The following is a 27,104-nucleotide window of genomic DNA, read 5'->3' on the forward strand; positions in this document are numbered from 1 at the left end:
AGGGGGTTTGTGACACAGCATCTGCCAGTGTGTGAGGTGGAAGGAGCTCTGCCTCCCTAAGTACTCAAGCAGAAAGGGCAAAGGTGAGAGGAAGCAACTCCCAGCGGTCACTGCCCTGTCCATGGTGCCGACAGACAGGCTACCCTTAAGCTCAAACTGCTCAGATTGGCTACAGCGGGCACCCTGCAGAGAGAGCAGCCAGGGAGACTCCCAGAGCGTGAGGGGAGGCGCCTGCTTGGTTTGTTTTTCCATCCATTCTTTTGCCCGTTTGTTTGTTGAGACAAGGTTTCATTTATCCCCCAAGTGGCCTCATATTCCCTCAGCAAGCCAGGATGACCTTGAACATCTGATGCTCCTGCCTCTACCTCTCAAGTGCTGGGGTTACCTGCACTGCCATGTTCTAAAAGCCACCCTGCCAGCTGAGCGACATCCCATCCTGATCTGTTTTCTGTAACAACAACATTTTCTTTTTTGGGGCCAGGAATGAAGTTTTATTATGGCTGTTGTAGAAACTATATACAGGATAGGGAAAAAAAAGAAGGACGTTCATAGGATGATACTCAAGACTGTCCTTCAGGCTCCACCCATGCGTGTATACAGGCACGCACATGTGTACAGCAGTAAAAAAAAAAAAAAAAAGAAAGCAAAAAATTACCACCAAAGATGATGACCGTTTTCATACATCAGGTTTATCCTTCTCAGACTTGTACACACACACATATGTGCACATACAATATACAGACTAATTGTACACACATAATTTACTAGTAGGATTTTGGTCCTGTGTTGGTACCAGATCGATAAATATCACCTTTGGAAAAAGATCATGCTTTCTCTAGTGCTTGCACCTTGCTTTTGAGGTATACTTACTTTGAGGTATATATTCTCACTTTGTGATTGCATACAAACATTGTTTCATGGAGGTAATTTTATATTTTATAAATAGAATGTGCTAATTTTCCTTTTAAATACTGTTGTTCTGGACTGACATACCAGGGGTACACATTAGTGACTGTGGTGTTACAGTGCTGAGTCAGTATGTAGTGATCACATGAAGGAGCTGAGAAATCTGTCCTTCATACATGTGTCTCTTCCTGACAGTGGGAGCACACCAAATCCTCTGTTAGCTATCTTGAGATGCTCGGCTAATTGCTATCCACTATAGTTATCCTACTTCCCTATAGAATATTCAAAGTCTTTCCTCTCATCCGCTTGTGTCAGTTAACCATCCTCTCCTGATAGCCCCCATCACCTAAGCACACTTATCCCAGGCTAAACCTCAATACTGCTCTTCAGTCCCCATTATTGATCGATCATTGTTTCCAATTTTAGCACTACCTTTTTGTCTCATCTTTTGCTTTGTTGTGTTTTGTTGACAGGGTCTGCCTATGTAGCCTTGGTGAGATGTGATATTCTTATGAAACCCAGGCTGACCTCAACTTGGTGGCATCCCGCTGCTTAGGCCTTCGGAGTGCTGGGGTTACATTATGCCCGCCTTCCTTTGTTTATCGCTATTCTTACAAGTAGTCCTTTGAGATTGGGAAGTAGCTCATTTGTCAGAGGGCTTTTTGAGTAACCATGAGGCCCTAGGGTTGATCCCATACACCACATAAACTGGACATGGTGGCACATGCCTGTAATCCCAGCACTCGGGAAGTAGGGCGGGACAAGCAGAAATTCAAGGTCATCCCAAAGTACATAACAAGTGTACATACAACCTGACCCTAGGCCACCAGGCTCTGCTTCCCAGGGTCCCTATTCATCCCCCTAGAAAGAATATTATTCCTATACTTCTGCTGTGTGGTGGCTCCCAGCCAACGGCTGACGTTTTTCTACAGCACTGTTCCTGAGATGGGCAGGAGCATCCTCAGTTGTGTTCTCTTCTGGCAGCAGCAGCCACTGTGCTATTTGCTAGCTTTAGCTAATGTGTCCTACTGTACATGGAGACCCATGTGACACCGTCCCATGATACCCTGACTGCATGATCATACCCAATCAGATACAGAAATTTAAAACCTCAAGTAGTCTGCACCATCTTAACTAAACTGTTTTTCTAGGTCCAGTTTTGTTACTCTCAGTGTTTATCTTTACGTTCTTCTACATCTCTTCAGATATAACATCATCGATTCCTACTGCCCTTGTGGAAGTTGAGCTGCCGCGTTGCAGAAACACCGCTCTGTGGCCAGAAAATTCTTTTTTGTGTGCCTCTGCCATCAGACTCCCTCTTGGGATTCAAATGTCCCTGCTGTCCAAATACCCAGTGTAATGTTAATACTGAAAAATAGCAACTCGTGCTTTTCTTCTGCACAGTATGGATCAAGCATTCTTAACATGTCCCCTCTGTGCGCTGGATCTCTGTAAATATATTACCCACTAGAGAAGGACAAATACAATGCTGCCAAGCGAATGGAACTGTGTATAAAGCACAGGCTTTGAAAATAAACGACCTGCTAGCAAAAATTGAAAAAGCACTGAAAAGCCCTGCAGGGGAATGTTAAAACAATCTTAAAGGCACAGGGAAGAGCTCCTTGGGCTAGGCAAACCCCAACACCACCTAAAGTATGCAAAACAGGTTATGGGGGTTGACAAGAGAATTCTTAGGTTCTTGTTTTAAGGAATTTACATCAAGGTTTTTAATGTAGAATATTCCCCAAATATCTTTAAGACATAACAAGTGTGAGACGTGGTATTGAACAAGAAAGCCTTCCTGACCCATAGCAGATATGAGGTAAATTGAATCAACTGATCAGATTTACTTTATAAAGGCACATGCAGACATGCACACACACACTTATCTTTAATGAATTAATTGGCATTTATAAATAGAACCTTAGGAAGGCTCTATGAGTTACCATCTTTCATTCTAATAGGTTAATTTCCAGGAGTTAAAGGCAGGTCACTATCTTGAGGAGGATTGGAGGCCCTATCTAGGTCCAGCAGGAAAGAGCGCTGTTATCGGCTAGTGCTGTCTGCCACAAAATCAAGTGATGAAGATGAAGCATGACGGCCCCTTGTTTATCAGTAGCAGACAGGAGTCTGCCAGAAAGAAGGTCTTTCTTAGTGGCTTGACTTCTTAGGTCTGAATGCCATCTCTCTCCCACTTATGAGTTACATGAACTTGTTTGTTTGTTTAAAACAGGATTTCTCTGTGTAGAGCCCTGTCTTGGAACCCACTTTGTAGGCCAGGCTGGCCTCAAACTCATAGAGCTCCACCTGCCTCTGCCTCCTGGGATTAGAGGTGTACGCCACCAATGCTGAAATTACATAAACTTGGACATGCCCCTTAATCTCCTGTCTTCGCATCATCTCTTAATCTCCATTACTGGATATAGTAGACACATAGTATTTTGAGCCAATGAGAAGGTTAGCTCTAGTCATATTATATATTATTCTCCTACCGCTGAGTGACCAGTCTTCCCTGGCCACATTTTCCTACTTCATGAAATGGACATGACCCAAAGATAAGAGATTATGAAGCAGTGAAGAAGGGAAACATCTACTCAAGAGCAAGCCAACATCAGAGGTACCTCTGGATGTCATGCCAGGGTCCAGTAATTCTTATCACCTGAGTTGATGACAACTGTTCTTGAAGCTCTTGACATCATATCATTAAAGACAATCAAACGGATAAATGACCTAAATGATTAAAAGTCTAGTGTATGCCTTGAAACCCAGCACTCCAGAGGCAGAGTCAGGCTGATCTCTGTGAGCTCGAGGCCAGCCTGAACTACATAGTGAGTTCCAGGACATCCAGGGTTATATAGAGAAACCCTGAATCAAACAAAACAAAACAAAAAATGAAAAAAAATCCTCCTAGTCATAAACATTCATACCCCCTGCTCTGTCTGGCACCTTTGGTGAGCACCTAAGACTAGCAGGGCAAACCTAGATACTTATTTGCCTCAGTTCTCTCCAGTTGAAACTCCTGATGGTTTAAAGAAAACCATTAAGGGAGAAGAACGAGGCAGTAAGGCAGAAGTAGAAATTTTCTCTAACCCAGGCCCTCTCATTCTCACCATCAGGGACTTAACGAGATATTTTTAATGCAAAGAAAAATGCTCTGCGGGGATCAATAATGCCTTTCTTTTCTCTTCCCCCAACAGAACTCAAGGCAGTTGCCACATCAACAGGCCAGCTCAGCATTAGCTCAAGGTAAGACTCGTCGGAGAAAAGCCGGGTAGAAACTCACATTTTCAGAGGGGTGGAGGGGTGGAGGGGGTCTTAGCGAGCAAGTCCCTGAGGAAGGGTATTGAATAGGGAGCTCCTGAAAGTCACCAGAGGGCCCTCTTGTGTCTTGCTCTCACTCACAGGGGAGGGTTCAAAAGTCAGGTGTCTGGGTATGCAGGACATCCAGCTGTGAAAGGGCAAGGCCTTCTGAGTTTGGGTCAAGGTCTAGGTCAGGGGCAGGTGGTAACACAGGCAGCCAGCAAAGGGCTAATAGGCAGTGCTCTCCATGGACAGAGAGTAGGTAGCCAAAAGGAAGCTGCGAGCTACACAGGGAAAGAATAAGCTTGAGCATATTCCCAAGGCTTACAGTGCATAACGACTTAAATACTGCAACAGGGATGGATTGAAACGCCCTAGATGATGGAAATAAAGGTATCTACACAATAAGTACATCCTTCTATGTACCCAGCTCTAAAGAAACCAGTGGAGAGGCACCCAGGTTTCCTGGAGTGCTGTCTTGTCTTGTGTCATATAACCTATAATCCCCCCCACAAGTAAGGGTCCAGACGATGGTCACCCCTTTCTACTGATGATGTCAATGGACATGTGATCTAGAAAACTCACAAGACAAGTTTGGTGGTGGTGAGAAGTAGGGTGAGAAGCGGGTGAGAAGCCCCCGCTTTACTGAAGTTATAGAACAGAGCAGTGGGCTGCTCCTGGCAAGGCAGCCTCCAGGTTCTGCTCTGCCCTGGCTCTTTGCTCTATATTCCATACCTGTAGAGGCCAGACATGGTGGATTTGATAGGTCTCTCTCTCTCTCTGTCTCTCTGTCTCTCTCTCTCTCACACACACACACACATATACACACAGACACACATACCACACACCACAGGCCATTCATAGACAAGGGAGTGGTGTGTGGGATGTGTCAAAGGCACTTTCTCTTCAGTTACTTCTTAAGTAGCTTAGGGCATTGGCTGCAAAGGGGACTGACAGCCAGCCTGCCAAGTCCAACCCACTCCAGCTAGCCAGCCAGGAACTGCTGCTTTGTTTCCTGGAAGCTGGGTCTTTACCTGGGAGAAAGCATTTCCACCACCCAGATGTAAAGAGAAGATGAGTAGAGAATTAGCCCAGGAGAAGTGCTACACACACACACACAGCAGATTCAGAGCAAGTATGAAGGGTCTTAGCCTTCATGCTCCTTGTGGGCCACTAGGTAGACACTCTGCAGTCGTAGAACGTGAGTCGTGACCTCTGGTCATTAAATTTGGAGAGCATGCACCCATCCTGTCTTCATTCATATTCCATTGAGGACATGTTCAATTCTCCGGGCCCTACAGAGAACTCTGAGGATCAGAGGCCTGGAGGAGAGGGTACTTAGAATCCCTCAGAAAAGTACCCTACATTTTTTTTGCCAGACATAGTCACCACCCCAATATCTGTTGAACATTTCTCTTTGGGCCTGTCTCTGCCAAGTAGGCCAATGGGTATTAAAATAATTTCAGGTTGAACACTCCCTTTCAGTCCTTTGAATGGTAGTCTAGACCCAGTTTAAAATCCAGAGATTCCTGAGAAAGGGCATGGTACTTGAAATTATCCTTCGGACCCTATGCTGCAGTGAGTCCCCTCACCCCTAACAGCCCACCATCTATAGTCCTTCAGAACACAGTGTGGCAGTATCGGGCCACCTCCAAGTTTGATTGTAAACCTAAGACATGCCTCCATGCTTGATTATAAACTACTGTGACACGGACTTCTATGGTTTTCACACTCCCGAAGCCACTGGGAGGCCGGAGGAGCCTGTGAGACAATGAGCCACGCTCTGAACCAGGACAGGTGACGAATGTTCTAGAATAGTATGCCGTTGGTGAAGGCATCTACAGATCCTCTCAGATTTTAGCGAAAACAGCAGCTGGCAACATGGAGGGTCACACCAGGCCCTTCTCTGTGACCCACAAGCTGGTTCCCCCTTGTCTTCTGGCCTCTGCCAACTAGGGCGGGTAGAAGTCTACAGGAGCGGAGCAGCCACCTTCTTCCCATTCCCACGGTACCATATACCTGGGATCCTAACCTGACTTCCATGCAGAAGCTAACCGATCCTTTTGCCTCTCTTTGACAGGAGCCCGGTTCCCAGCACCTCTTACGTGGGGGTGCCTCTCTTGACTGTCACTGACCACGACCAGAGTTTTACTACATCTAGGTACCCGAGTTGGTCAAGACTCCAAATCTTCCTCAGAGATCAGAGCAGTCAGACAGAATGGCCCTACAAGAGCAAGTTGGGTAAGGGAGACTACCCTGGCCAGGCTCTCATGTCTGAGGTGGGAGAAGCTTGCATGAGTGCGCGCGTGTATGAGTTTGTGGTACTGAGGCTTGAGTACAGCCTCGGGAAGACACAGTCCTGGCTGATACCGAGTCAAACTTACTTGGTTTGAACCCCACCCCACCCCACCCTGGGCAGCCCTGTCACCCACCGTCTCCTATCCCAGAGCCTCCCAGATGTATGTGCAGAGAGCTGATGCAGGTTCTTGTCTTCTCTGCCCCCGGTTGGTCTTCCCATCCTTTGCTGTATGAGCAGAAGCGGCGTCTCCCTCAGGGATAAAGGCACCCCCTCCACAGGTGGTGCACTGGTTCTATGAGGAAAGAGACCGTGTCCAGATGACTGTGCAGACAATAGTCAATAGACTCGGGTCACCTCAGACTGTGTCTTGGCATGCCAACGAAGCTACTTCCATCTGAAATCTGGGCAAAACCACCATACAATAAAATGCACAGGAGAGATTTTTTGAGGGATAGAGGCAGGGGTCTCCTCTCGATTAAGACCAAAGGCCCTGCCCTCTGGGTCCTAGGAAGCTGAATAGCATTTCTTACCATCATTAATCATTAGAGTCCAGCCTTGGTGGGATGGACTCGTGGATCATTCACAGTATCAGTTTCCATCAGTAATCATGACAGCAGTAAATTGGATTCCCTGTTATTCCACCTCCCTGCCCCGACCTGTGCCTGCTAAATATTGTGGCTTCAAAGTTGGCTAAACGAAAGTAGAAGCCATAAACCCTTCAAAGGAGGGTGAAAAAAATAGAGGACAGGCCCACACAAGCCAGTGCATGATGGGGGTGGGGGCTTCCAAGCTTAAGGGGCTCATTTGATCCACACAATGGTTCCTGAGAACTGGAACCATTGCAGTCAGTGACATCTGCAGGGAAAGCTGAGCTTTTATCTAGATATTCATAAGCCAGACTCTAAACAGACTTACTGCCTAGGAAGTACCAACACTAAACCAGAAAGAATGTGGGAGAGAAGGGAATAAAGAGTTGGGTGTGCAAAAGAGAGGCCCAAGGCCTGACCATACCACGGTGGACACACACCAGAAAGACCCTGCTAAGATCATTGTGTGTTACACTCTCCATGCTTGAGAAATACAGCCCCTGCATCCAGGCCTAGGTTATAAGCATTGCGCATCTCCAGTCTCTGTGGACCTATTTTGCCAGCTATGCATCTTCCCAAGACTGAAGTCTTTAAAGCCACCCAATACTGCGTAAACATTTGTGAAGAGTCTAGCATTCCGTAGCCAATGTCTCCTGATCAAATACTTGGACATCAGCAGCCTGGGCCACAGGTGAGGGCTGTGTTGCAGCCTCCAACCCACGCTCCATAACAACACGCCCAGATTCTTACAGTTACTTGGGGAGACAGTCCTCAAAGAGTCCAGGGGCTGTAGACACACATACGGTGGCCTGGTTTGAAATCAAAAGATCCTAGTGGCAACAAGGACTGAAAAGGTTCTATACTCACCATAGAATAAATTAATGTCCTCTCATACTTCCTCTGCGTTCTCAGTTACTAAACTCATGCTGCAGGGAAAGGGACGACAAGCTGTCCAGAGGCCCGAATGAAATTCTGTTACATGCTCTCGTCTTCCATTTTGGTCCCACTCAGCATTCCAAACAGAATCACTTGCTATTCTTTCTCTGCGCTGCACATGCTGTGTATTATAGAGCATATGACCATATGACCATAAGGGCAGGGAATGGAGCAAGTAGGACAAGGGGTGGAGAGATTTAGCATCCCTCAGGGGCTGGGGTCACTGCCACATACCAGAAGCACACTAAGTCCTAAAAAGCTACGGGGGCTGAAGATGGTTCTCCTTTCCAGGAGCAGCCTCTTAGGTCAGCAAAGCAGAATCGTGTGACCAGGCTGAGAGATGGAGGCAGCTTCCAGAGGCAAGCCCTTTGTGCCTCCTGCCACAGCACCCTGGGAGATGATTTCAAATTACTTCCCGTTCTTAGCTTCACTGTAGTGTGCGCACAGACTGAATTCCCAAATGACACCAGTGGCACCACAGGCTGGAAAGGTGAAAGAGCTTGTGACTTCTTGAAAGGGGATGTGCGAGGGATACTCGTAAGGAACCAGAAGCGCATACCCAGGATGGTGGGGAAGCTCAAAGTCCAGTCACGGGGTGGGAGGGAGAGGGACATGGAAAGACTCTCTGTAGGGAGAGAAAAGCTCCTAATCCTGTGGCTCGCGTTACTGAAGAGTCCTACACAGGACAGGGATGAATAAGGATCTGCTTTGTAGGGAGAAAACTTGCAAGAACATGGCAGCTGGCAGAATATGACCACAGGACTAAGAGCTCAGAACTGTAGGCTGAAGGGAGGGTGGAGGTGAGAGCAGGCATGGCCCAGCCAAGACGCTGATGTCCAGCCTTTATCGCATCCTTGCCTGAGATGACCTGGCGTCTCCGTTCTTAACACAGTCCCTGGAAGACTTAGCAACACGAACAGGGGAGACCTGGAGATTTTTATTTAGCTCAGGATGAATCTCTTCGCCCTTGTGGCTTTTGTGTCTGAGGAGCTCTTCGTTGTGAGATTGTTTGGAAGCCACGGGTAAGAAATAGTGTCTTGTATGGTACAGATTTCACTCATGAAACTACCAAGATAAATCCTTGAAACTTATTCTCGCAGAGGGTGGCAGGTCTGACACGGAAAGCATATTAAGGAGCAGGAAATGACTCATGGTCCAGAGGGAAGGACCAGAAAGACTATTTACAGCCCCGAAAGACAGTCTATCTAGACATATGGCATGTAATAAACAAAGGGGACCCGAAATCCTAACACTGAGCCTTACGTCTGTGCTCAGAGAAATCAAGACTTAGTGCCTGACAGGCACGTGGCTGGCAACTATATGTATTTGTTAAATGCTTTGGATGTTGTGATTGAAGCCCCCTCCTGATTCAAGATTAGATTGTGTTGGTAAAAAAGAGCACCATCTACTCGAAAAAAAGAAAGAAACCAGATAGAAATATATATATATATATATATATATATATATAATAGAGAGAGAGATATATAATATTATATAGATATATAGGAATATATATTATATATATATAAATATATTTATTTCTATATTGCTGCACCTGATATGGGTGCTGCAAACCAAATTGAGGTCCTCTGCAAGAACCACTGAGCCATCCCTTCAGCCCCATGGGCCCTGTTAAAATGTAACTAGAGCACAAAGAAGGCTATGGCAGACCTGGCTACACTCCACAGTGCTCCTGAATGGCAGAGTCAAGTTCCGCATCCGCTGTTTGATTTTTACCTCACTGAGAAAGAAAGTAATCTTCGGAAAAAGCACAACAAATTTAATAAGAGGTACCCAGAAATCAAAGTTGTTGAAAAAGTCAGAAGACAATGGTAACCGCTGCCTTCTGACCCAGAAAAAAAATAGCCTCCAAACACAGATAAGAGTAAGAATGGCCCAACCATTTTTCTGGGATCTGAGGAGTTATAAGAAATCTGGGGAATGAGCTTGTGGCCACTCCAGAACGTTGAGAGTAAAATGGGCCCAACAAACCAGTATACAGCCAGCAAAGACAACCATTTAATGTTGGCTCCCTTTTTAACAAGATGGCCACAGGCAAGTATAATAATCCTACATAGCCAAATCCCATCAGACTTTTAATACCCAAAGGCTTCTCAGTGTTTTGGGACAAGACACAGCAATATGAGATGAGATGACGAAGCGGTAACAGAACAGTCCCCCAGGGGACTGTTGAGGAGCTCAGATTTAACTTGATCTCCAGTGGAATAACCACAGGGCTCTTCCACAGGCAACTTTTGCAAATGTGGGAGGGATAGTTCAATTTGTAGATGACCTGAATCTGATAACACAATCAGATCCCTGATCTTGTAGGCAGAAACCACAGGCCAGGATTGAGTTAGGAGAAAGAAAAGAAAAAGAAAAGAAAAGAAAAGAAAAACATACTGGCAATTCATATCAGATCCCTGCTGGGGAAGAGCAGCATGAAGGAATACTGTCCAGCTTCTCGGTCAACAAGTAAATGGGACAGGAAAAGTTAACCAAGTGTAACCAGAGGGCTAAAGATGGTTTAGACCTCTGCCCTGTGCTGTGGGATGGTATGGTCGCTTTGGGGGAATACTACATTGTACTTGGTTGGATGGGGTTCAGAGGGAAGCTGGGGTGAGGTGAACCCAGAGACGCCGTAATGCAGAGAACTGTTGAAGTAAATCAGGGCGTTCAGTCTGGAAGATGGTGGTTGCTGACAAACATTTGGTGGTGCGCTACACAGAGCTGCAAGCTGCCAGCTCGCTGCCTGCCCTGGAGAGCGGGGACACACCTGCTCAAGGCAGAGGGAAGATAGCTCCTGCCAGTCAAGACAATTCCGCAGTAGGATGCTGTGCTGGCTGCTTTTATGTCAAGTTGACACAGGCTAGAGGCATTTGAGAAATAGGAATCTCAGTTAAGAAAATGTCTCCCTAAGATAGGGCTATAGACATGCCTGTCAGGCATTTTCTTAATTAGTGATTGATGATGGAGGCCCCAGCCCATTGCCAGTGGTGCCCTCCCTTTGCTGGTGGTCCTGGGTTCTATAAGAAAGCAGGCTGAGCAAGCCATGTAAGAGAGCCATAAGCAGTACCCCTCATGGTCTCTGCATCAGCTCCGGCCTCCTGGTTCCTGTCCTGTTTGGGTTCCTGTCCTGGCTTCCTTTGATGATGGACTACAATGCTGAAGTATAAGCCAAACAAACCCTTTCCCCTCCAAGATGTTTTAGTCATTGTGTTTCATCACAGCAATGTTAATCCTAACCAAGACAGACGTGTTTCTGAGCTTAGCGTCCTTTGCTGATGGGATGGCAGGGGCTCACGCTGCAAAAAACAGAAGGTGGTAACAGTGTACGTGTCTGAGGTCTCTCATCCAGGAGCTGAGAGCCTAACGCAGTTTGCTTTTCTGTCCTCATGGGCCCGATCCTCTTTCACTACCAAGAATGGAATGCAGGGTCTGAGTGTATGTGTGCATGTGTGCGTGTGTGTGTGTGTGTGTGTGTGTGTGTGTGTGTGTGAGAGAGAGAGAGAGAGAGAGAGAGAGAGAGAGAGGGAAGGAGGGAGGAAGAGAAAGGAAGGGAGTGTATGTGTGTATCAGAAAAAGAATGTGAGAGTTATAGGCACATGTGTAAGAGTGTGTATGTGTATGAGAGAGTGTGTGCTATGTGTATGTGTGAGAGCGTATGTGTAAGAGGGTGTATGTGTGTATATGTGTGTGTACGTGTGTGTAGGAGAGTGTGTGTAAGCGTTCGTGTGTAAGAGCGAATGTTTGTGTATGTGCATGTAAGAAAGAGAGTGAAGTGGTGTGTGTGTGAGAGAGAGAGAGAGAGAGAGAGAGAGCATGCATGCGTGTGCTTGGATGCACACCCGTTTAGAAATAGGAAAGAAGAGCTAGTAACACAAAACCCAAAAAGGAACAGAAATGGAAAAGTTTCAGCGGACATCAACCAGAGTAGCACATGCAGAAGGCCTAGTGAAAAAACACAGCTGGGAAGGCAAGCTCAGCTCATCTGCCCATTCTCTGTGGCTGTCGGCCAGCCAGCCAGTGCACATTTTGTGTCTCCTGGGGAGTTCTTGGCAGAAGAGCAGAAGGGCTTCCTTGCCTTGATGACAAAAGGGCCCCACTATGTATCCTCGCAGCCTCAGAGCCACCTGGCCCTCTGGTTCCAACAGCAGGAGTTAAACCTCTGGGGCCTCCCGGACCTCCAGCCAGGCAGACCACTGATTCGCTGTAGCCTTACAACGTTGTTATAAACAAAGAAAAATCCCAGTCACTTGATTTTACCAATGAAGACTCTGGAGCCAGATATTGGGGTGAAAACCTACTAACTCAGAGAGGCAGAGAAGGCACCCAGCTGATCTTACAACTCAGCTCATGTCACAGAGGAAAAAGCCTTTCTTGCTCAGCTCTCATCCCAGATGGAAAAATGAAAAAGCCAAAAGCCAAAAGCTCCTCCTCCTTCGACACGCTGTCTTAAATACTCTTTCTCAATATCCCTCCTTTTTGTTTAATCCCTGTCAGTTGGTTTCTTGCTCTGCCTCTTGGCCTAGAGTTGACTTTACTAGCCCTTGAATTCAAGGTGTGTATAGACGTGAGGACTGAGCCAAAACTACAAGTATGTGTTTACAGTAAACAGAAAGCTCTTGGGTTAAAGGTGTATGCTAAGGCTGTGCCACTCCATGACTAGAAACAGATTTTCATGGTTCACAATCTTGGGGTTCATAGTGGGATCAAATATCCTGCTTATGTGCTTATCACAATAAGTCACCAACAAAGAGAAAAGGGGGCATCCAAATCAAAGCAGCCATATTCTGCAGCCTCCACCCTTCCCCTCCCTAGATCAGCCCTTGGGTACCAGGGACCTCAGGCCCTGTATGGAAAACGGCCACTCTCTTTCCTCTTTTCACAGGAACACCCAAGAAATCAAAATTAAAAGTAGACGGTGAAGAACGTTCCTCTGACATATCGGCTAGCAAAGCAAGTTTGAAAGGTAATGATTGTGGTGATTTTAATTGACGGTAGAAGTTACTACAGCCACAAGAAGGTAAGACGTGCGAGCTTAGCTTGACCTCTGCCGAGGAGAGCCCTCCTTCAGCCAGGCAACCTTAGCTAAGGTCCACGGCCAAGGCATCATCCTGGGGAACAGAGTACCAAGGAGAGACACTGAATCAGAGGCAGGGGCATAGATGTTTAGAAAGGAAAAGAAACAGTGAGGAGATAATGGTTGTCGTACATAACTCATCCAAAGACATTTTTTGAGCGCTGAGCGGGATTTTGAAATAGACAAAACCTCCAAATTCTAATAAGAAAGAAGAAATTGGAAACAAGGGGAGGAGACTGACGCTAAATGGGTGTATGTACAGTTACAGGCTCCATACTGCCGTGGACTTCCCCGAAAGTGTGATCTCACCCTCCGTCACCTCCTCCTACCCCTCAGCTACTTAGAAGGTGATCTTAAAATCAATTCCCCCTGGAGATTAAAAGTCCACACACACAGGGCAGTCATAATTAATCCTATTCTTTTCAGCATTTGATGCTGATGAAACAGAGAAAGATTATAATAAGAGTCCAACTCAAACCTACTATCTAGAGATTCTCGCAGAGGATTGTGGGCTAGGAAGGTGCCCCCCGTAGTCACTTCCTTGCTAGTCCCTCTTATTCCAAGTCTGGGAACATGCTGACGCACAGCCCCCACACCTCCTGAAAAAGGAGGTTAAAACAGAAAGGGAGGGTCTCCAGAAAGAGACAGAATGAGCCACCTAGGACAGAGCCGGAAGTCTGGCTCCGTACTCAAAAGCTTTGCTACGGGGAAGGAACTGCCACATTTAAATTGGGTCCAGTCTGTGGCTGAGTTCCTGAGGTAAGGGAGTCAGCTTTCCTGAAACTTGACATGTCACATCAGTAACTAATTCAGTGTCACCTTGGTAGAAAAAAAAAAAAAAAAAAACCTTGGCACACCTACCCATGAGCCCAGCGCCACTTTATTAAGTGTTTATTAATGAGGGCTAAGATGATTCCCATGAGAGACAAAGATAGGAGAAAATCTTTGGGATGGAGCATCCCAGCCCACACAGCACGCCTTCATCACAAAACATGAGCAATGACGCAGAGCCATGCTCCCCAGAAAACAACGTGGGGACTGAAATGAAGGGCTGGGTTTGAGCTCTTCTAATCTTAGGAATATGTACATGTATCCTATTTGGTACCCACCCATCCCCAGCAGGTTGTTCCACAAACTCTTTCAAACTCTGCATCTCCCTCCACCTCTCTGCAACTCCAGACAGCTCCCTGTGAAATACGGTTTTCTCCATCAGAATCCCTTGCCGCAGCTGTTTTGGAGAAATGCCGTTCAAATGTCAATGTGCAACACAGTTGCGTTGCAAAATACACCTCAGTGGAAGAATCCTTCCCTGGTAACAGGAATCCTGTTTGAATGCAGATTCCCAATGGCTAGGTCTGGAAAATACTGGCTTTCTAACGGGCTCTCGGCTGCTTCTGATGATCCGAGGATCATAGTCTGGGTAGCCGGGCTCTAGGACAGCTTGTGGATTTGCATCACAGCAGTCAATCCAATTTAGCTCTGCCTCACGGGAGCAGAGGAGTTAAGACTGATCTAAGTTGTTGTCTGGTTGTTTGTTAATCTCTGGGGTACGGCTGCCAGTCGCTCAGAGCTGGGCCTGGACTTGTCGCTGAGTTTCTCCTCCTCTCTTGTGACTTCAGTGACACAGCCACACAAGCCTTACTGAGGACCAATGCAGTAGAATAGGGAACGCAGTAAGGACCTTGGCAATGGGGTTTTGTAATGAGATTGAGAGACTGGGACTCAGTCTTGAGACTGAGATGGGGCCTTGACAAATGGGATTCACATCCAAAGAGCAGGCAAAGGTGAGTGGCTGGAAAGGACTGTGAGGAGGTGTGAGGGGAAAGGGGTTCTCACTGAAGGCAAGCTAGAGTAATCAGACACCTGGCTTGATAGATTGTGAAGAACGAGGCCCAGGTCTCGGGGTGTGGTGCTCCCACTAATCGGACTCAGCAAGGCACTTGCTATAACTAGGTTTCAGAAAGAAGTGAACAGATGGGTCAAGGAGCCCACTCAGGAGGCGAGGACACTTTGGCCAAGCAAAGGTTTCTGTCTTTGGAATATGGGGATCATTGTCTAGACTCTGGGTAGAAAATGTACATGGCTTAAACATTTGTCACAACTTCAAGTATGCAGTTCTATCGAGAAGAGCCATAGAAGACGATGCGCCAAAATAAGATGGAATCAGGATGGAAAGGATGTGCTTTGGGGAACATCCCAATAGAGAATGTTTATTGGGCTTTGGGCTGTGTTCAGCCCTGGCCCCTGAGCCACCACAAAGATGAGCTTCATGGCACGGGTGAAGAAGGGCTATGGTGTGAGCCGGAAGAGTGACAGTACAAGCGACAGGTCCAGTTCTTGCTCCTGGCCTGGTACACACTTGTCCCCATGCTCCAGAGGACAGATAATTATCTCATCAGAACAGAAGCAGGGGCCACAGGAAACCCCCAAAGGAACCATTAACCAGAAATAAAGCTCTTGTTACCCAGCCCAGTAACAGCTCTGGCCACTGCTTGTGGACAACGCTCTACCTGGCGTGTACATGAAGCCCCCAGGGACGTTAAGAAGCTTAACAAGCCCAGCACGCTGAACCCAGTGTTCCAAGGATGCCAAGCTCACCTCCTTCTTGCAGTAAACACTCGCTTTCTCCTTCAGTTAACTCCGGATTATTCAGTAAAGCCTATTGACGTAAGGAGTCACTGGTGATGAGGTTTTGCCGAGCTGTCTGGCCCCAGCCAGGCTCAGACTCCATCTCTGGCAGCCACAGAAGCCAGTGACATCACCACTTGGAGCATCTTACCCTCGCCACTTGCCTTTGCCTTGTGGTCCCTTGGGATCCTGTTGCCCATCAACTCACGTTTCCTCTCTGATGCTAGCCACAAGGAACTCCCAAGTGCTTGCTTTGAACACCCTCGGGTTCTTGCTGGGTGTTCCTAAGTGGCTTTTCAAAACTACTGTCACTACTGTCGGAACACACCCTGTGGTTTTAGAATCACACTACAAGCACCAGTGGCCTTGCGGCATCAAGTGTCTCAGTGGTGATAGAGGCATATGTGCCCCTGTAAGAAGTAATGGGGGAAACGGCCACGTGTCAATTCTCAGCTGACACAAGAGGAGTCAGTCACCCTGTCAGGAGCATACAAGAGTTGGGGCTTTTTCTATTGAACCCAAAATTAACAGGTGGGCACCTAGCTCTGCACCAAAAATGCATAATGAGGTCACAGAAGTAAATGAACCAAGCGAGCCCTGTGCCTCCCTGTGGGATTTCCCAGGCTCTCTGGGTCTCCAAGCTTGAAGGATCTGTGGCACCCTGAAGCCGAGGCAACAAGCCGCTGTCATTTCCCTGGGGACCCAATTATCTAGCTAGAGCCGCTTCCTCCAAGCCCACCTCAGGAGCCACACCTTCCCAGGAGGTGTGGGTTAGAGAGGCCAGAGTTATAATTACCAGTGCCACAACTCAATTTGCACCCACATCACCCCGGAGGCCCCAAAACCCTTCTCCTTTTCCTGAGCCACCAGGCTAGGGCTGACTCTAAATGCAAATGTTTGTACTGTTCCTGCTGGATGCTCTTAGCTGCTTGGACTAGGGAATCCTCTCCTGTCTTGACTAGGTGATGGTGAGCCACAGGCAAATGTAGAAATCAGCAAATTTTCAAGGACTAGTGGGAGACAGAGATGGTCCTTAGAATTTCTGATGTAAAGTCACATTCAGACTAACTCTCCCTTGAGAATTCGGAGCCCTTCTGCCAATCGACAAAGATCTCTGACAGCAAGCCCCTGCCCTCCACCTCCCCTCTTAGCTCCCCCAATCACCTTCTTCATGCTCCACACCAGGTATCCAGTGCTTTTGCAGTTTTTCAAGTGTATCTCTCCAGTCCCACCATGTATGTGTGGTGGGGAGCAGGGGAGAGGAGGAGTACTACCCATTCCCTTTGTCAAGGTGACATTCACCAGACACCTGGAGCACAGCAGCTCCCTTAAATCAGCCACTGAAAGCATAGTTCATGCCTGTTTTATTATTACCCCATGTTGGCTCTTACATAATTTGATGGATTTGCTTCATTGGTGACACCTGCGGTTTTGTTTTGTTTTTGTTTTCTTTGGGGGGCTGTTTTGTTTTTGTGAAATGATGAGGGGGAGGTCATAAATCTTTCTTTTCACTCTTCTTTTTTTTTTCTCTTTTCTCTCTCGTTTGTTTTTCCCTCCAAATATGATTCCTTTCGGTGTTCCTTCCCAAATTGAAAGGCTCGGAAAGCTTCATTAACGGGACCATTTTGAGCACCTTAATGAATGAGACTTTTGACAAGAACCAAGAGGAAACCCTTGAAGTAAGTGGGTGAGGAGCCAGAGTCCCCTACCTCAAAGGAGACATGGCTTTTATGTAGCTGATGGAGGATCTGGGATGGCAGGCCACATTTTTACTCCTTCCAGAGCATTCCTGGGGAAAAATGGACTCAGCAGGGACCTCCTGTCACAATCTCCTCACCATCCAGGGCTTCGCCACCAGAAGACATGAAACACAACCAGACTTACTATTTATTTGTTGCCTTAGTAGTCTGATTCAAGCTAGATTTTGAACCTATCTTGTACACGTGATTTTTAAATAGTGAAACTGTAAAAAGGTTTTAAGTAAATGTTTCAACACTCCTCCTTCCCTACCAGAAATAGGTATTATATGGTGCACTTTATAGACACATCTGGAATTTTTAATACACCTTAAATATACTTATTACAATAGCACAACTAGTTGCCATAAAACCAGAATATACATTCTATTTCCCAGTTTTCCCTTGATAATAAATTTTGGAAATCTGTGGTATTTTTCCAATATTATACAGTATATAATACACACACACACACACACACACACAAGAGAGAGTGAAAGAACAAGAGAGAGTGCATCCCCATCCTCGACTCAAAAGATAATGACAGCCGTATGTAGCAGCCCACACCTGTGATCCTAGCACTGGGGAGGCTCAAGCAAGAGGACTGGTGAGTTTGAGTCAGCCTGGGCTACCCTGTGGAGCCTTGTGATTAAAGCAAACAGAAAACGAAAACAAGAACAGGCAAACAAACAAACCTGAGGTAGGTTTCCACCCAAGTAAGCTGCGCCTGTTTTCCTTTTTCCAAGAGACTGAGAATGCCCCTCCGTGAGGGTCCTTACCAGGACCCATCTGGCAGGGTAGAAATAGGGATGTGTCGCCTTTTGCGCTCCAACTGCATGACAATGGGCGCTTCTCCAGCTCATGGGCCTTCACTTGTGACCGCTGTGAGCACCCGGTGTCTTTCTGCCGCTGTGCTGCTTGCGTCTTTCCTTCCTGGTTTGCCGGAACTTCTCTTTAAATGTTATTTATTTTATGTGTGTGGGTGTTTCGTATGCATGGATGTCTATGCACTATGGGCATGCCTGGAGCCTACAGTGGCCAGAAGAGCTGGAGTTACAGATGGTTGTGAGCCACTATGTGAGTGCTGGGAACTGAACTTGGGTCCTCTGGAAGAACAGCCAGTGCTCGTAGACACTGAGCCGTCTCTCCAGCCTTGTAAGCACTTGAATGTATAGAAGAACCTAGTCCTTTTCCTGACACCTGTGTTGTGAAGATCTTTATAGTCTGTATTAAAGTCTTCCATGGTCCTCCCCACACCATGGTCATTTTTCATTTTTATGTAGTCTCATTGAGCAATATTTTCTCTTATCGCTACTAGCTATTGTCTTGTGTTTATTAAAAGGTTTTTTTCATGCTCAAAAAGTATTTCATAAGTCACTTGGGTTTTTTCCTACTTCTGAAGGAAACTTTTAAGGGTATAATTAAGGTCTATTTGAAATATGTATTGTTTACACATATACATATGTGTGTAAATATGTATATATGTATATACCTATATATGTACACATATGTATGTACATATATGTGCGTGTATACACATACATACATATATATAATTTAAGAAAACCAGCCAGAGTACCCTGAAATATTGAGAATCAATCTTACATTTTTAAAAGCCACTCTGCTAGTAGATGGTGTGTGGCAATGGAGAAACTCAGAACAGGGAGAAAAACAACTTCACAGTATCAGTACGGATGAACAATAATGATGGCTGGTTGCTTAAGGATATGACATAGGATGCAGTGACACCCAGTAGACTGGAAAATTAAAGAGGGAAAAAGGTATGCTTTCAGGTTAGAGTCAGAAACTTCCACTTGGTACACACTGAGTGCCAAGTGCCTCTAAGACACTTAAAGTCCAGCTAAAAGTCAAACATAAGCCAGGCAGTGGTGGCACACACCTTTAATCCCAGCACTCAGGAGGCAGAGGCAGGTGGATCTCCTTGAGTTCGATGCCAGCCTGTTCTACAGAGTTCCAGGATAGCCAGGGCTACACAGAGAAACCCTGTCTCAAGAGAAAAAGTAAAAAAGCCAAAACTAGTCCATCTTGAGCCTAGGAGAAAGATCTTGGTTGGGGAGATGGTTATGAAATTTTTATTAGTTTATTAGAGTTCTGAAACAAAGCACCAAGGAGTGATTGGCTAAAGCAGCAGAAGTATGTTGACTTTTGGGTCTGAAGGCTAGAAGCCCAAAGTCTAGGTGTTGGCAGCCTCTGAGGAAAAGCTCCGCCCCAGGCCTCTCTCTTAGGCTTGCAGACGGTTTCTTCCCCATTTTCACATCATCTTCTCTCTGTGTCTTTTCCTTAGTGACCAATTTCCACTTTTATAAGAATCTAAGTCATGTTGGAGGAAGGTTGTGGTAGTTAACATTGACTGTCAGCTTGACAGGAGTTAGCATGACCTAGGAGACAAACCTCTGTGAGGGTGAGGGACTCCCTCCCTAACAGTGAGTGGCCCTGCTCCATGTTTGGGGATCCGAGGCTGAAATAAAAGGAGGAAGGGAGCTGGGCAACACTGTAATGAGTTCCTCTGCTGCTCGAGGCCTGGATGCCTGTGACTCTGAGGCAGCACCAGGGCCACAGACACCGGACTCCCATGACAGGCAGGCTGTTCAACAGCTCTGTGTCACTGTAACAAAATACCCGACACAGCTACTCACTAAGGGAAGTTTATTTTAGCCTACTGTCCTGGAGGTCCATATCCAATATTGGGTAGCCCCAGCCATTTCAGGCCACTGCCGTATCCTGAACCAGAAGAATCAAAGGGTAAAGGGAGACGAAGGTCACCCTTTAGGTGGCATGCCTCCAGCAGCCTAAGGACTTCTCACTAAGTCCTCTGTCTTAAAGGTTCCATTAGTACCGTGGAACACACAGCCTTAACATGTGGACCCTTCCTCACACATTCAACTTCTGGCTCTCAACCCTATACCTGGCAACATAGCGCTTCTCCAGGTAACCTGGTAGAAAGCATGTGTGGGCAAGTTTACATGGTACAGGCAGCTGCTAATACTTCTGAGGAACCTTTTAAGGTGATTCCAGAAGCCACTGGGCACAACTAAACACAGCATTGAGCCCCCCTGTGGTACCCTGACACCTCAGCCCACCTGTTACTCCTAATTACCATTACTTATTTTTACTTCTAAGATACATACATGCACCACAATTGCATGTACGTTTGCTGTGCAAACCTTCCCCCCCCCCCAACAACCAGAGATTTATCTAGGAGGGTCTCTGGGCACAGGAGACATCACCTCACCTCCAGGGCACCAAATAAACTTAACCACCACAGAGAGATAAATGTCTTCACCCAGTAGGCTGAACAAGCAAACGGAATGACCCCATGTGCCGTCACATGCTGGCTAAATAGAGTGGAGCAGCAGCCTAGACAGGACAGGAATCTTTAGTGAACCCATTCACTTGGGTCTGCTGCCTGGGGGATTACAACAGACACTATTTTCTGGTGACCAGAACATAGACTGTAAAGTGTAGTGGGTCCATTCCATTCCCAGGGACATAAAGGCAGGAACACCAGTATCAAAGGCCTTAACCTCAACCTTCCCTGAAGCAATGGTGTGAGTATGGGGGAAAGAAGTTTTCAGAGATGAAGACCTAAGCTGTCCCTTTAACCTAGAAATACCACCAACCACAAAGCTATATCCCTGTAACTGCCCCCATGTCAGATATAACTTTGAATGGTTAAGGTTAGATGTTCACTTCCTGAAGGAGGTTAACCAGTTAATGCTACACAACCCATTATCATATATTAAACAACAACCTCAACTCAACTCGGAGATGAGCTAGGAACAGGCAGGATCAGTCCCTTGCTCTCTTCCAGGAAGTCAATCTTCATCTTCTACCAAAAGATGTCAAAAAGAAATACCATGAGGACTCACCTGTGGATCAGTCATATCCAGCAGCATGGCCCTGGGCAGAATGGTCTTATTTATGAACACATAGACAGCTAGTATTATCACAGCTACACTAGGTGTTACAAAGCCTTGACCCTGAGAAAGCCAGCCATCCCTGGGAACTCAGTTATTTGTAGAATGCAGAAAGCCTGCTGCCCACCTTAAATGTGAAAGGCTGTTTATAGTCTATAACCATCTCCACAGTCAAATGATTTCTTAGCATACAGATACTTCACATGATTGTACCGGGAACAGGGTGTAGGCCAGAGGAGGGTCTGATTGTAATGGGAGATGTCTTCATCTTTTTTATCCTTTTGTATTTTTATGTATGTATGTATGTGTGTGTGTGTGCAGCCATTCATGCCACAACATGTATGCAGAAGTCCAGGTCTCAGGAGCTAGTTCTTGCCTTCCCCTTATTAAAGAAGTCTCTCTTGCTTTTTCTGTTGCCCCTCTGCACACTCCATGCTTGCTGTCTCAAGCCTCTGGGTAAGTCTCCTGTCTTGCCATATGAATTCTGGGATTACAGATGCTACCACGTCTGGCTTTTTACGTAGGTTTCTGGAGTCTAACTAGGGTCATCAGGCACTGTGGGGGAGAGGGAACCATCACCCTTGCCCTGGAAGATTTCTTTAAGGGAATTCCCCCCCGCAGCCCTCCTGCAGCCTCATACACAGCTGATATTTCTCAGAAACATATTAAAATGACAACTTCCGGCCATTTCATTTTTGTGTCCTTTTGTAGTCTATTTCCAACAGCTATGACTCCATGTTTATGGAGATACTCAGTGAGCTGGCAGTCCACCACAAACTGGAAGAGGACTTGGACATGCCCCCGAGTAAGGTCATGATGGGCAACAGTAAGAGGAAGCTGGGAATCTTGTAAGTAACTGATGAGGGCGTCTGGTCAGTGGGTTCCGGGAAGCCAGATGTGGCAACTGGGCGAGTACAAATTGCACAACTGGGGGAGGAGGACTGAGCTAGAGTCAGGCTGGGGTCCTGAGTCACGAAGCAATCCCAGGCCAGGAGCAAAGGACACAGGCAACCCCAGAGTCAGATGCACACAGGACCCAGTGGCCAGAGCCAAAGTTCACAAGGAAGGAAGGTTGCAAGGCACAAAGCAGAAGCGAAGGCAAGCGATGCTTTTGCCTTGTATATTGACATGTGTATAGGTAAAAGGCCCTGAGCCCTGGGGAAGGCAGTGTTTGGGCCGTCCTTAAAGATAAATCACACTGCCTACATGTGCTTGAAAGTCCCCCACCAGGACTGCTTGGCTGTCTGCCTCCCACGGATATTGGTATCATTTCTATTTGGTTGGATCTAGTGATCTGAAAGATTGCATTGATTGTTATGAGTTTCAAAGGGTTTCAAATAGTCCTGGCCAGTTTGTGGGCAGTGCTAACTTTCCATGCTATGTCCAGATGTGAGGCCCAGGCGATTCAGGTAGGCCATAGAAAGTATGGCTGCAGGAACTTAACTCATACAGCTACCTGGCTGCTGGACCTCCCTGTCTGCCTTTGGCCCTAAGATGACCTCACTGGATTCATTTAGAAAGATTTGGGGTCAATTCAAGTACCCACACTGATCAGTTACTGGCTGTGTGGGAAGCCCTGAGCCGGTGCTTACTTGTCAGCCCTTAATTCTTCTGAGCACCAGCCAGAAAGGAGTCTGGGTCAAACAGCAGAGCCCTCTATCCAGCTTTCCCCAACGTAAGACTCTACAGCCCTAAGCCCGTCATGCCATGTATTGTGGTACACAAGCATGAATTAAACTTAACTTTTGAAGATTATTTACATTCCTTTCAGGTTGAAAAAAAGTTTTGAAAAATACAGACAAACACTTTTATGGATTGTGAAAAAACGTAGAGGTAAGCACCAACCTACCAGTCTCCACCTAGGTCTGGCCTTGGCTTGCTAGGTTTCTCCTCTCTAGTAATATTCAGGACCCTTACCCAACTCCACTGCCACCTAGGGGATGGCGCCACCCACAATGCCCTGTGCCTTCCTACATCACTTATCAGGACAATTTCCACAATCGAGACTGACCCACAGACATGCCTCATCAACCCATGTGACCCTCGGCTGTGTCAAGCTGACAGTTAAAACAGACCGATAGGACTTCTAAACTGAAAGTGAAATAATACAAGGCTTGGCTCACCATAATGCACCACCGTCGTGCCTGCCTGTCTCTCCGGACACCTGAGGCCTAAAATATTTGAGCGTTCTATACGAAAAGCAATGGCTTTATTTGGAGAGGGGTTTTCCCTTCATGGCCCTGGGGTAGCCAGTTCCAAGGAAACCTGTAGGCACCTTTGAGAGGCTTCCACTGTCTGACCTATTGTCCCATTTCCCTGACCTGCCTCCCCACATCTCTGAACAAGCTAATTTCCAAGCTCAGGTTGCATTAACATGCCATCATACAGCGAGCTGCCTTGGGAGCGGCTCTGTGCTCGTTTTGAAGCCCTGCTGGCATTGTCTTGAAATTCTTAGTAATTTCATGACAAGGGTCTTTGTTTTTATATGCAAATCATTAAATGAGCTAGCATCTCCTATCCAGAACCATCTATTCCAATGAAAAGACTACAAGAAGTGATGGTGGTAGAGCACACCTTTAATCCCAGCACTGGGGAGGCAGAGGCAGGAGGATCTCTGTGAGTCCGAGACCAGTCTGGACTAATAGAGTGAATACCAGCACAGGCAGAGCTACACAGAGAAACTCTGGAGGAGGAAGAGGAGGAGGAGGAGGAAGAGCAGGAGGAGATGCACAAGAAACATGACAGAGCTTACATTATAAGCCATCAGAGTGCAAAGCTCTTGGTTTTCTTGTGGTACTGGGGCTTAACCAGTTTTAACTGGGTCTTGTGCATCCGCCCCTGAGCCGCACACCCAGCCACTCTGCAGAGCTGACCTTCTGCTGCATGGCACCATGCTTCATAGCAGTTCGTGGTTGTCACAGTCAGGGGTGCAGACTTTCCATTTTAAGGGATCTGGGACCCCGGCACCTTCCACCTCTCCTTGAGATTCAATTCTCCCTGCCTCCTGCCTCCATCTCTCAGTCCTTTCTTCACATGGTTTCCACATATAATTTTAAAACCCTTCCCTGGACCCTCCTTGGTTTCCAAGAAGATACCTACATTCTTCAAATAGTTGACAAGGCTCTCGGCTTTGCCTCTCTGGCCACACTGGCTTTTTGCTCTGCCATTGCCTGAGCCAAGGACCCCCTGCTGTGGAGCCTCGGTACTTTCTTTTTTTTATTTTTAAGTTAAAAAAATTTTTTTATTAATTACACATTATTTACTTTGTATCCCCCCTGTAGTTCCCTCCTCCCCTCCCAATCCCTCCCTCCCTCCCTCCTCCACGCATGCCCCTCCCCAAGTCCACTCCCCAAGTTCCTTCCTTCTGATCCTCCCTGAGACTGATAGTCCAACCAAGTAGCATTCATGGAGATAAGCCAGAACCCCTGCACAGATGTAGCCCATGACAGTTCAGTCTCCTAGTGGGTTCCATAGTAATGGGAACAGGGACTGTCTCTGACATGAACTGATGGCCTCCTCTTTGATCACCTCCCCCTGAGGGGGGAGCAGCCTTACCAGGCAACAGAGGAAGACAGTGCAGCCAGACCTGATGAGACCTAACAGACTAGGATCAGAAGGTACTTTCTATTGCTTCTGCCTGAAACAGTCTTCTCTCCAACCTCCTGTGGCTCGCTCCCTCCCTCCCACCAGGACTCCACTTAAATGTTACCTTCTCAGGTAACATTTGGCTACTCTTTATAAAGCCGTGTGTGCACATACCACTAGGCATTCTTCCTCTGCGTAGTAGCTCTTTATACTTGTAACCATTGGCTTATCACATGAGACAGGGGAGACTATAGTCCCCTACATGCTTAGAAAGGTTCTTTGTCCTCCGGTTGTTTATTGAGAGCACAAGCAAACTAATGGTCCAGCTGTGCCTGCCTCTACCAAATCACCTGTCTCTACTAACCCATTTCTACACGAACCTTCAGCCACCCGTAGGACTCCCTCACGCATTGTACATTATAGACATGCCTTCCTGAAGAAGTCACTTGCACTTAAAAGCCTGGATTACCTTCTCCTGTGAGCTCTCCTGTATTGGCCCCAAATGGTGAACACCCAGGGCTCGCTGAAGTGACCTCCCGTGACCACGTACACCCCTCAAGAGCATCATAAGGGGAGTCCACAGACACAGGTCCTCACCATGGCCCCCAGTGCCATGTTCAGCTCATCCAAGAGGCACGAGAGAGAGCTCGCCTCCTGCCCCAACTCCCGGGTTATAAAAATGGGCAAAAAGATTAATATAGAAATGTGTTTCCATGAAAACTAAACTAAATGTTCTTTTAGGTGCTCAATAAGAAAATAACATTTAAGAATCTGCTTTCAGTTCACTGTGAATCAAGCATGCAAAAGATTTGGAGACTGTTGGCTATTTTTAAAGATTATATGATTCTGCACCCAACCTATTTAGGAAACTGCCAAAACTGAATAGTGCAAAATAAACCATGGGGCTGGGGCTGGGGCTCAGTTAACAGAGTGCTTGCCTTACATGTACTAGGTCCTAAGTTCAAACCCCTACATCAATAAGGAGCTGAGGCATGTGCCTGTAATTTTAGCGCTCCAGAGATAGAGCCAGGGAGATCAGGAGATCAAAGCCCATCTGAGCTCCATGAGGTTCCATCTCAAGAAATGAATAAATAATTTAAACTATGAATGCAATTCAAGTAAAAATGATCCCAGAGCCCCAGCCATCAGGCCTCAAAAGAAAGGCTTTTTCTTACATCTTAAATAACACATTAACACTTATATTTCACATTACAATAACATATCCAAGGTACATTTCCTTTTATTGAAAAGTCAGCTCTCGAGTTAGCCTGTGTTTTCATTTAGCAGCCATGTGGAGCAGAGAGAGCTGTGATGGTAGCTCTCCAGAGCATGCACTGCCATCTCTGCATCCCCGAGGCTCTGTCGCCCAGCACCGGGCTGGCACAGGTCGGCTCCATAATGACACCTGTTGAGTGGATAAGTAGAGAAACGGGCAGCTGGGATTTCAGCTCCCTCCTGCCCATTTTCAAGGGCCTTGCTCTCCCTGTTGCCCCAGCATGCCCGGCTTACCTGGGGAGTGGTGGGGGCCCTTAGAACACCGTAGCACCTTGACAGAGTGTAGCTTGACTCCCCACCAATGGTGTAACGGATGCTGCCACCCTACTAAAAGCAGTCTCCACCACGTTCTGAATGACAGGTCAGATGCTACCAGGAAGCACCACCACTACATTCATGATATCGGATATACTGGCGACTGAGAAAGCTGAGGCAGAAAGACTCTTAGAGCTCTCTTCTGTCCAGAGGAGATTAGTACCAGACAAAGAATGGATACAGACAGAGCTGAAGGTAAAAAAAATAGCAATGTGTTGGTGTGTTCACTGTGGTCAGGCTTTTTTTTGTTTTGGGGTCAGGTGAGGCACACACATCATCACAGAACTGTCGAAGCCAATATATGAAGTGGACACAAACAAAAAAATAGTTTTCAATATGTCAAGACACAAGCTGCCTGTGTAGGCTGTTGAAACATTGACTAGGGTTTTAGTAGGCCTGGGTGAGAGTCTTCTCCCCATAGGACTTGTGTTAAGCAATTGGATGTGGGGGGAGCGGAAAAAAGAAACTGCACGGTGGGGCTGAAAAGATGGTTAAGAGAATGGACGGCTCTTCCAG

The 27,104-nt window shown here is 46.7% G+C and overlaps 1 protein-coding gene across 1 annotated transcript in view; it reads left to right on the forward strand.

Annotated features, from left to right (window-relative positions):
* Nucleotides 1-27,104, forward strand: part of Erich6b (glutamate rich 6B) — a 44,337-nt gene that overhangs the window by 9,925 nt on the left and 7,308 nt on the right. Inside the window, exons 3-7 of the mRNA XM_060390656.1 lie at nt 4,104-4,152; nt 6,287-6,447; nt 17,336-17,418; nt 22,125-22,261; nt 23,185-23,246. Of these exons, the coding sequence (XP_060246639.1) occupies nt 4,104-4,152; nt 6,287-6,447; nt 17,336-17,418; nt 22,125-22,261; nt 23,185-23,246 (492 nt within the window). The remainder of the gene's footprint in view (nt 1-4,103; nt 4,153-6,286; nt 6,448-17,335; nt 17,419-22,124; nt 22,262-23,184; nt 23,247-27,104) is intronic.

This window comes from Meriones unguiculatus, chromosome 9, assembly GCF_030254825.1.
Source record: "Meriones unguiculatus strain TT.TT164.6M chromosome 9, Bangor_MerUng_6.1, whole genome shotgun sequence".
Classification (NCBI taxonomy): Eukaryota; Metazoa; Chordata; class Mammalia; order Rodentia; family Muridae; genus Meriones; species Meriones unguiculatus.